The sequence below is a fragment of the Centroberyx affinis genome, unplaced genomic scaffold (assembly GCF_046629955.1).
Source record: "Centroberyx affinis isolate AG114_WGS23_722 - 3 ecotype Tasmania unplaced genomic scaffold, CSIRO-AGI_Caff_v1 ptg004405l_1, whole genome shotgun sequence".
Classification (NCBI taxonomy): Eukaryota; Metazoa; Chordata; class Actinopteri; order Beryciformes; family Berycidae; genus Centroberyx; species Centroberyx affinis.
The window spans coordinates 4,457-15,256 of NW_027282088.1; the positions used below are offsets into that span (position 1 = coordinate 4,457).

The 10,800-nt window shown below is 43.0% G+C and overlaps 1 protein-coding gene across 1 annotated transcript; it reads left to right on the forward strand.

The window, feature by feature from the left end:
* Positions 1–409: 409 nt before the first annotated feature.
* LOC139664916 (kelch repeat and BTB domain-containing protein 13-like) lies at positions 410–1,861 on the forward strand. The gene has a single exon (XM_071543916.1). The coding sequence runs from the start codon at positions 410–412 to the stop codon at positions 1,859–1,861; it is 1,452 nt and encodes a 483-aa protein (XP_071400017.1).
* Positions 1,862–10,800: the final 8,939 nt, after the last annotated feature.

Consider the following 10,800-nt stretch of genomic DNA (forward strand, 5'->3'; position numbering starts at 1 on the left):
CTGCAATCTGTAATCCAAGTCAACCCTTTGCTTCTGTACTTGAATCTACTTCTGTACTAGACCCTGTTTGTCCTGGAAGATCTGGCACCAAAAAAACATAAGACAGATTGGCATGATTCATTAAGTTTGCAACATACATCACTAACCTTGTGTTCAGTGGGACTCTGCTCCACTTCTTCACCACAACATGCATTTGACACTTGTCAGTTGTCCTGTGCTATGTATAGCTACTTCTATTTTGACAGCTGTGAAAAGAATTGCACCTCCCTAAGCGGTGGACCAGCTTTGTACAGACGACCCCTTTTCTCTCTTGCGCCTTTTCAAGACTTTTGGAAATGGTTCAACCTCTTATTCTTGTTCTGTTCTCATTGAAGACATTTTCTTGAGCGGTACAGTTACAGAAATAGCAATGTCAATGCACAGCAACAAAGCTGTGGACTGGAGCAGCTGCGACTGTACAGAGAGTGGAAGGTGTTTGCCATTGGAAGGTATTTGTGTTGCCTCAACAGCAGATAAATTAACAATAGTGGTGGGAGACACTCATTTTTCCGAGGAGAAGACTTTACTCGTGCAGAGCTGTGACTATTTCCAAGCTCTGTATCGCTCTGGAATGAAGGAGTGCTGGCAGGAAGAAATCCACCTGAAGTGTCTGTGCGCTCGGGGCTTCCTCATCGCCTTGGCGGTTTTACGAGGCGAGAGGCCGATCCTGGACGCTGACGAAATCGTGGAGGCCATCGAATGCGCTGCTTTTCTGCAGGTGGTGCCACTTACCAAACATCTCATTGACCTTATTGACTCTGACAGCTGCCTGCTCATGTATCACACTGCTGCAACCTTTGGCCTGATGGACCTTTACCACGCTGCTGCGCTATTTATCCGAAACATGTATCGCGACCTGGAGGCAGAGGTGAAGAAAACTTTACCGTCAGAACTGATCTCCTATGTGGAGTCCTTAACCCCTAGTGTTTTTGCGGCTGTAGGGGCTCATGTGACCTGCAGTGTTGATGAAACAATTCATGCTGCTTCCAGGACGGTTTGCTACCTGGATGAAGATGGGAGTAACTGGAAGGTGTTGACAGATCTGCCGCTCGAGGCCAGCACCTCGATGGCTGGAGTGACTGTTTTAGACAACAAACTCTACATCGTCGGAGGAGTTCACGGAATCCACAAACAAGTCGTGGATTCTTGTTTCTGCTACAGTGTCGAAGACAATGATTGGACCATGATTGCCAGTCCGGCACAGCTGCGCTACAACTTCTCCCTCGTGGGTCAAGATGGTCGTCTTTACGCCGTTGGGGGAGAGTACGAGCGAACGGCGATGTCGTCCGTGGAAACGTACGGCGTCGAGACCGGACGGTGGACGTTCGCTGCTCATTTGCCACGACCGGCCGCAGGAGCAGCGTGCAGCACAGCCATGAGCAGGATATTTGTGTGTTTGTGGAGGCCGATGCAGACCACAGAGATCTACGAGTATCTGTCAGGGAAAGACGAATGGTCGCTCGTTACCACGCTGATCCGGCCGCAGAGCTACGGCCACTGCATGGTGGGGCACAGGGACAACCTGTACATCATGAGAAACGGACCATCGGACGACTTTCTGAGATGCATGATGGACTGCTACAGCCTGACCACGGGCCAATGGTCGGCCTTGCCAGGACACTTCGCCAACAGCAAAGGCGCCCTGTTCACCTCGGTGGTGAGAGGCGACTCTGTCTTCACGCTGAACAGAAGCGTGACTCTGGAGTACGCCATCGAGGGTAAAACCTGGAAACCCAGAAGCCAGATGAAGGGTTTCCCAAGAAGTGGCTCTGTGTGGACATTTCTGCTTAGGCTGCCAAATGCCGACAAACAGACTTTATAACACAATTTTCCAGATCTGGTTTGGGCAATGTTGTGAGCAGAAAAAGATAGAATGGGTGTAGTAACCCGAATTACCTCAAGATGACATTACATACAGTACCCCATATTAAGGCAGCTCAACTGTTCATGCATGCCATGATATTTTCACATTTATCCTATTGTGTAACTGTAATTTTTGTATGATCATGTCACACATATGAAAATGTCACTATTTATTATGTGCTCAATTAACTAATGTACTTTTGGTAATGATGATATGTTATGACCATTTTTAAATAGAAAAGCCTAACCAGGGACATTGGTCGCAAATTAGCCTTGGCTAGAAATCCCATATGCGACACATCTGTATCATGTTATTGTAACCTGTTACAATGTTTGCTTTGCATTGTCCCTGACAAATAAACTAATAAATAAATAAAATGTCACTGTTATTAATTTGTATTTACTTTCATCATTTACTTTCAGTCCAGATGTGGACGATGTAAAATCTTGACTGAAATCTTAACAGCCTACAGTGCGGCAAAAAGTGCCTGGTCAAAAATACATTCTAATATGATTTCTCTGTCCTTTTTCAACATCTTAATACCATTTGAGCAAGAGTTATAGGATATAAGGGTTGGGAACAAAGGGTGAGAGACAGACAGAAGGTAAGGAAGACAATAACTAGGTCCTGTGTACAGACTAAGCCACGACAGTCTTTCCACAGACCAGAGGAGATCCAGGACCCAGTGGACAGGTTTTATCTAACGCAAGGAGGAGACAGAGCTGGGGCCAGTTGCATAAAGCTAGTTTAAGACTAGTCTAAGCCTTAGACTGGTCTTAGATTCTCAGGTTGGACTAGGCTAATTAAGACTGTCTGTTACTTAAATATTACAATTGATTTATTTGAGGTAGGAATGATAGCCACCTTCCCCCCGGCTAATCTTGAGTTAAGAATTTTGTTGTTATGGTAACGAGTCGGCCTAACTGTCAGAGTGGGAAGTTTAAATACTGAAGCTGTTTCATACAAGATGCCAAATCTTTGGTTTTTGGGAAGAGTCTGAAGAAGAGAGAGAGTCTTTAGAGACAGAAACAACCCATTAGAGATCTACAACAACCAAGAAGTAGTAGGAACAGGTAAATATAAATGTCTATAGCAAGTTTGACTTAAAGTCACATTTAAGTCTAAGACCAGGTCTATCTTTATGTAACTGGCCCCTGGACTTCAGCAGTTCTTCCTCAAAATAAAGAAACAACAAATTCTAAAATTTAACAGATAGTGACAAAGTAAAATATCTACTAAGTAAATCAGCAGACTTATCTACATTGGTTAAATATGCAGCTGCCTGGTTCATACTGAGGTACAGTCAGTGGAACAATGAGCCAAATAAAGACAATTACACTCCTTTATGTATGCACACTGTCCATTTACAGTTTGTATACATGCATTCACTAGTATGTTTGTATAATCTATGTTGAGACGTGTTGGTGTTCTGTGTTTTGTACTGATGCTTTGGCAGTGTAACAATAAATTGGCGTGCCAGACTCAAGACCTCAAATAATTCTCCAAATCTATCTTCAGGGACTGGTCAGAATATTATAATATATAATACAATAATGCTATAATAAGTGCTGCACCACCATGATGGGGCTGAAGGAGCTTTAGTCTTATATCCCACTGGAAAAGTTAGGAAGAAACCAAGAACATTTGTCAAAGTGTGGGGTCAATTTCTTGCTTACATTACAGGCAATAAGGCTGAAACTTAATCCTGTTTGATATCTATTTATTCTTTTCTTCCTCTTTCTTTTTCATCTATCAACCACAGCATATTAGTCTCTGTTGTGTTTTTTTCCCTCACCACTTTCCTCTCCCTCTCTCCCAATAAGATTAACTGATGTGAAACACTCCACTTCCAGATTCTCCTGGGAAGCCTGGAGAGCAGACTGCGGCCTGACCTGTTTTTCTAATAATGGACATTTTCCAAGCCAAAATATGACAGACTTGTAATTTAGATTTATTCTTTCTTCTTTTTGTTTGTATATTTCTTTTCTTGGGCTTTGTTTTGTTGTCTTCCTGTTGGTGTGTGTAGTGGGAGGATGTGGGAGAATATTGATTGAAAGCTCCTGATTGTAACTCTGATTGGAAGTGCCCTTGAGTATAATAAACATATTGGAAAAAACATAATAAGCCATAATAAAAAAAAGATTAATCTTGGCGTACCAGTAAAGTTTCTTGAATTGGATTGGGAGTCAGGCACAGACACAAAACCTCAAATAATTCTCCAAGTCTGTGTTGGTCTGGCTCTGAAACTAACACACTCACACACTCACACACACACTCACACTCACACCCGAAATGCTGGACTCAACACCGAGGTCGGCTGTGCTGCTTCTCACACTGCGAAAGCCTCTTGGAAGTGAAGTTTTGACGGCTGAACCGCGGAGCGTCCTGCTGCCGGGTCTGAAAAGGTCGGTGTGACAGAGTGTCAGGTCCGTCTGACAGGCTGAACGCACAGAGCTCGTACTTCAGCTGATGTGACATTTCCTGTTCCTGTGCTGAGTTTCCTGGAGAGCGTTGTGTTTCCTCCAAGAAGTAAAAGAAAAAGGGTCAAAACGAGGTTGCAGGTTCTCACTCTTGATCCTTTCCATCAATTCCTATTAACTAGAATTTATAACCTCCTCCTCTCCTCTCCTCTCCTCCTCTCCTCTAGTTCTCTCCTCTCCTCTCTCCTCTCCTCTCCTTGTCTTCTCTCCTCCTCTCCTCTCCTCTCCTTTCCTCTCCTCCTCTTCTCTCCTCTCTCCTCTTCTCTCCTTGTCTCCTCTCCTCCTCTCCTCTCCTCTCTCCTCTCCTTGTCTTCTCTCCTCCTCTCCTCTCCTTTCCTCTCCTCCTCTTCTCTCCTTGTCTTCTCTCCTCTCTCCTCTTCTCTCCTTGTCTCCTCTCCTCCTCTCCTCTCCCTGTCTCCTCTCCTCTCTCCTCTTCTCTCCTTGTCTCCTCTCCTCTCCTCGTCTCCTCTCTCCTCTCCTCCTCTCCTCTCCTTGTCTCCTCTCCTCTCTCCTCCTCTCCTTGTCTCATCTCCTCTCCTCCTCTCCTCTCCTCTCCTCTCCTCTCCTCTCCGCTCCTCTCCTCTCCTCTCCTCTCCTCTCCTCCATGGTGGGACACACAAACACATTTATAGTAGTGGGATAGCTATAAGTGTCAAAATGTGACAGTGGAACATAGTTAGCTTCAGAAACTCAAACAAGGCCGGTCAGACGACTCGCTAAATAAAGCATCAAATGGAGCTGCACCGCTTTGGTTTATTTTAGTGTTTTTCAGCGTTTCAGTGCAATCAAAGCAATGCAAATAAGACCAAATCATCAAAGTCAGAGTGGAGGTTTGAAGCGTTTCTGTCTGGACTGATTCTGCTGGAGGTGTTTCTGCTTTACTGCAGTGGAGGAGGAGAAGCAGAGAGGGGGGGTGACATTTGTCAAAGGTCATGAGTAAAATTCAAACCCAGGATGTTAGTTATCAGGCAAACCTCGCTTCACTGTGACAGACTGAGGACAACTGGAATACACTGCGAAAAACCTCCATCTTAACAAGTCATTTAGGGGGCTTTCACACCTACCCTGTTTGGTCCGCTTTAATCGAACCATGGTGCGTTTACTCCGTAAGTCCGGTTCGTTTAGAGAGGTGAGAACACGCATTCGAACTCTGGGGCGGACCAAACAAGCGAACCACGGTCCTCCTGAAAAGTCGGGACTCGGTCCGTTTCCGAGTGAACCGCGGTTCGGTTCGCTTTAGGTGAGAACGTAATCGGACTTAATATAGGACCTAATATAGGAAGCGAACCAAAATACAGTGCATTGTGGGTTGAAAACGGATGTTGACATCCGTTGACGCTGGCCGTTTCCCATAGCAACAACAAATATGGAGAAAGTGAAAGTGCCGGTGGAGAAATAGGACGTTGTAATCAGTGAATTTATGTTACTGTAATCATAAAGGCAGTATGGATTATACCGGACATGTATTGGAAATATCTGGTAAGCCTTTGCTTGTTCCACAACATTGCACTGTTCTTATTTGGTTGCAAAACCAAATCATAATAATCAAAGCTACTATCGCAATCGCAATACACTGCTGTCGCTCCATTGTTGTCCGTGACAATGTGATTGACAGGAAGTGATTTTCTCTCGGAAATGTTCTGTCCAATAGATGAACGGCATGTAGGACCGCGTGTCATTTGTTTACAAATGTTGGTTTGCTTAACACAGGACCGTGTGAACACTAACCGGACCTAATGAAAAATGCAACAAAGTAGCAACTCATCCACTGATTCGGACCAAAGCAAACGGACTATAGGTGTGAAAGCGCCCTTAGTCTCATATTCAGCCTTAAGGTCTTATTTTCCTTAAACCAAGAGAAACATTCTGCAGTGAGGAGAGATAACTCCACTTGTTTCCAATGCAGCTTCACTTGTTTCAGGAGTTTTCTAGAAATGAAAACTCCAGTCAGAAACCAGTCAGAATAAGGCAGATCACTGCACTGCTGTCAAGAAAATGACACTTGAGTCGACAAAAGTCTTGAAACAAGTTGATTTGTTTTATACCAAACAGATGCAGTAAATTGAGTCCAGTCCTTTAGGCTTCAAAAATAGCAGAAAATGTCCATAAATGTCTCCATACAGCTGCAGCATAGTCCAAGTCTTCTGACGCCATGCGATCGCCCTGTGAGTGGACCAATAATTCGATCAATTATTTAATGCAAATCAGGTCCTTCCATGGCAGCGTGATCTCGCGAGGTTTGGGAACATTTCTGCCCTTTTTAAAGCCTAAAGGACCGAACTCCTGTAGGGGAAAAATAGACTTCACCCTTGTGGGTCAAAATGAATGAGCAAAGGTTCAAGAGTCTTCCGTGGATTCTTTATTCAGACAGGCATGGTTCAGTTCAGTGTTACAGACAAGCAACAAAGAAGTGACAAAGAAAGGAGTGGAGAGGATTCACTTCTATAGATTAGAGTAAACAAAATCGTAAATTTCGGTTAGAGTAAACAAAATCGTAAATCTCGGTACAGAGCCAAACCCACAGTTCAAGTTTCTTGACTCAAAGCCAAAAACCTAACCTAATATGGAAACACGTATGGATAGCATAAACTATTGTTCCCCTATAAGAACACTCAAAAACCCACACATAACAATATATAGTGGTCATTATGGTATGTAGGGAAGAAAAAACACTCTACTCTGCAAGACAAAGGAAACAAAGGACAGAGTGTGTTATTCATATAAGAAAGACACAGTATTCATTTTATTTGTTACACTCCATTTACTGCAATAGTTTGGAAGAAAGCTTCTCCAGCAGTGAGCCTGGAGAGCTGCATGAAGGAAAAACACTCATCTGATTTTGTACTGGCATGAGGATGAGGAGATACTGACCGAATTTAAATTTTTGGGCAAACTATCCCTTTACAGTGATATAACTCTCTTTCTTGAACCATCAGCAGTTTGGAGTCAGCCTCAGCAGATTCAGTGTTTTGCATTATTCCTTACTAAATATAATAATACGACTGCTGTTGTCTCTCTGAGCCGCAGCAGCAGAGCTAATGTGATTGGAAAACATAATCAGGTTGCGGAAGACGTTTGGCATCAGAGACTCACTCAGGCTCTGGAAGTCAGCAGAGATCATTTACCGACAGAAAATTACATTACAACATGTAATTTATGGCTGTTATGCAGCAGGAAACCCACTGCTGCCATGCTGGGCATCAACATAACTACTGGTAATTTTTTTTAATGATTTTTTCTTTTTTGCAAATATGTTTATTGATTTTCAAAATGTGAAAGAACAAGATCAACAAGACATACACACTAGGGTACATGCATACAAATAAGTAAATAACACACAAAGCTGTTGACATTAAACATCATTTTGGATTTTAACTGAAGAAGTTATGGGGAACTGAAGCTGCTGCATCGTCGAAGGGCTTCAGACATTTCTCAGTAGATAATATGAATTTAACTTTTTATTGTTTGAGGTGCTGAAGAAAGTTTTTAATCCACAGTGTGAACAGAAACCTGAGACACACAACATAGCTATTAAGGTTTAACTGATGGGTTTTTGAAAGACGATACCAATACTTTTGTATTTAAAAAAAAAAGCTGCTGACATAGCTGATAATTTGTGCTGATATTCAGTATCTTTAAATTTGTCTTTTTTCATGCCAAAAAATTCCCAGAGTTTTCTCCCAAATTTTCTTCCTGTCACAGTGGAAACTGACAGGAAGACAGGAAACCTCTGAAACAGAATTTAGAGCATCATGGGACACTAAAACACTCCACTGACACACACACACACACACACACACACACACACACACTACACACCACCATCACCTATTCAATGGTAGGGACACACATTTTATGTGTTAAATGAACACGTAAAATATGAAAAGGAAACACAGTTTGTCAGGTTTTCATGTGTCTGTGGTCTCCCATCATGTAGTCAGGTTGTGTTTTATTATGAATGTGAGCGGAATGAATTCAGTCTGTGAGCTGAGCTGCAGCAACACTGCAGCTCCTGTAACACAAAGCTTCTGTTTCTGTCCACAGCCTCGGTTTCCTGTTGGCACTGAGTGTGTGTGTGTATGTGTGTGTGTGTGTGTGTGTGTGTGTGGGGGGGGGGGGGGGGGTCAGCAGGGTTTATGCCAGGCAGAGCCAGGCTCAGTGGGCGTCTGGCCGGACGCCAGCGCAGCAGCGATGCTAAATATGTTCAATCTGACCCAAAATAAACCGGCGGGCGGCGGGTCAGAGCGGGACGGGCTCGCATGCCGACGCCCTCTGTGACCCGCCGCCGGGACGCTGCCGCCGGCCGGCAGGCGTGTGCCGGTCACACACACACACACACACACACACACACACACTGCTGTGACTCATCTGGCTGCACACAGTAATCATGTTATCAGCGTGTGGCTCGGTCATAACTCACACTGTTGCTTTTACATGACCTGTGTTTGTCATTAAAATGTTTGATTGCTTGCCTTGTTTATTCATAAGTCCAGAAAATTGGATTTAATTATTTGCACCACAACCCACTGAGCAATTTTACATTGGTTAGCTGTTTAAAAGTCTGAATGGTTCCTTACGTCTCTAAAACGAATTACTCTGTTAAAAGTAAAAGTTCTGCATTCAAAAGTTTCCTTCAGTAAAACTATAGAAGTATTAGCAGTAAAATGAACTGAAGTATGAAAAGTAAAAGTCGTCATTCTGTCAGAGAGTTAAATTATTGAAGCATGAACCTGTCAGAAGTATTTTAATGTTGTCGGTCTAACTGCTCCATATACTGTTGGGGAGTTTAAACTCTAACAATGCAACATATTTTATGAGCTTATCGTATGTTTTGCGTGTAAAACCTTATTAACTCCAGCTGGCAGATACAGTAAATTCAGTGGAGGAAAAAGAACAAGATTTCCCTCTGAGATGTAGTGGAGGAAAAGCAGAAAGTCTCACAGAATGGAAACACTAAGGAAATACTTAATACTAAAGAAATGTACTGAGTTACTTTCCACCTCTGGTAACATCGACATGGGATGGGCGACTTCAGAGATAAATGACAAAAATAAAGCATTATCTTGAACATATGGACTTCTCTGCTGTATCTTTTTGATGTTTACAGCTGCTTATGCATTGTTTAAATATATAATAATGTATTTACTACTTTGTTTAGTAAGATAAAAACAGATATTGATTTTGTAAATATGGATGATGCACAGAGATTGAGTTGGCTGTTCGCTTATGAAACATTTAGATTAGCTAGTTACCTGGAGAAAGCCTGGGAGAGGAGAAGAAAAGCTCTCGTTTGTAGCAGTTCTTTTCAGTGTATTCTTCATTTGAAACCTATCATTTCAAATATGTTATTTGAAAGAATATAGTAGTACTTTATAATGTGGTAATTTATTTTTTTTGCTCTTATATGTATCACCGGAAGATGTAGGTTTTGTAAAATGGTGTGTCCTGTAATCGCATGTGGGATGGGCCAGATGTTTGGCAGAAATAAAAATAAACTAACATGAGAGCTGAAGCAGAGATGTGATGTTGGAGTCAGATCTGCTGCTCAGTGGGACTGATAAGAAAGTGAAGGTTTGTAAAATATATTCAAAGCTGCATTTCTTATTGTTTTTCTGTGTCTGTTCATTCCAGAGCCTCTGCACAGAGCGGAGCGTCCGGCCCTCCTTTGTGTTCGCTCTGCCTCCAGGCGGCTTCGCTCCAGCCCCGCTCGTCCAAGTTCAGCTCAGGATAGAGTGTGTGGCTCCCAGCATGCAGTTCAGTCATCTGAGGTCATCGCGGCCTGAAGCCACAGTGCGGTGGCGGTGGCGGTGGCGGTGCGGCCGGTTCAGCCGCCTCCGGCAACATGACACTCGGTTTTAACATGGAGGTAAATCTGGCTCCCGACCGCCGTGAACACCAGAATATAAACTACACACCGAGACTCAACAGATTCGACAACAGATCCTGCTTTTAAGACGACAAAGCATCCTGGGTCCCTCATCATTTTGCATTTCTATTCTTGGTTTACACAAAAAATTGTAGGCTATGTAAAAATAAAAGTAGATCCAGTCTCTCTATTCCTTCTTATATTTCTTCTATTCCTCCGCTATGTTCCTTGGAAGTTGGACCAATGAAATAGTTTCTGACTGTGCACTTCATGACCTACAGTATATTTCGCTTGAAACGAAATCTACTACAACATCACAGTCTGGATTCACTTTGTCTCATGTGAACTTGTCGGTCAGTTTGCTGAAAGAGCTGAGGCATCGCCCTTCATTTGAATGTTGGCAAGAAGAAAAATAGTCCATATATCAATAAAAATGCTATTTCATGAAATCATGTTCTGAAGCATCGGACCAACAGTCAGCTGGAAATCACAGCAGCAGGATCTGATGTTGAATCTGTTCACCAACGTGTTCAATGCCAGTTTCCATTCAC

Bases quoted from the DNA above. Each gene is read 5' to 3' on its own strand.
- LOC139664916 (XM_071543916.1), top strand. From the start codon at position 410: ATGTCAATGCACAGCAACAAAGCTGTGGACTGGAGCAGCTGCGACTGT.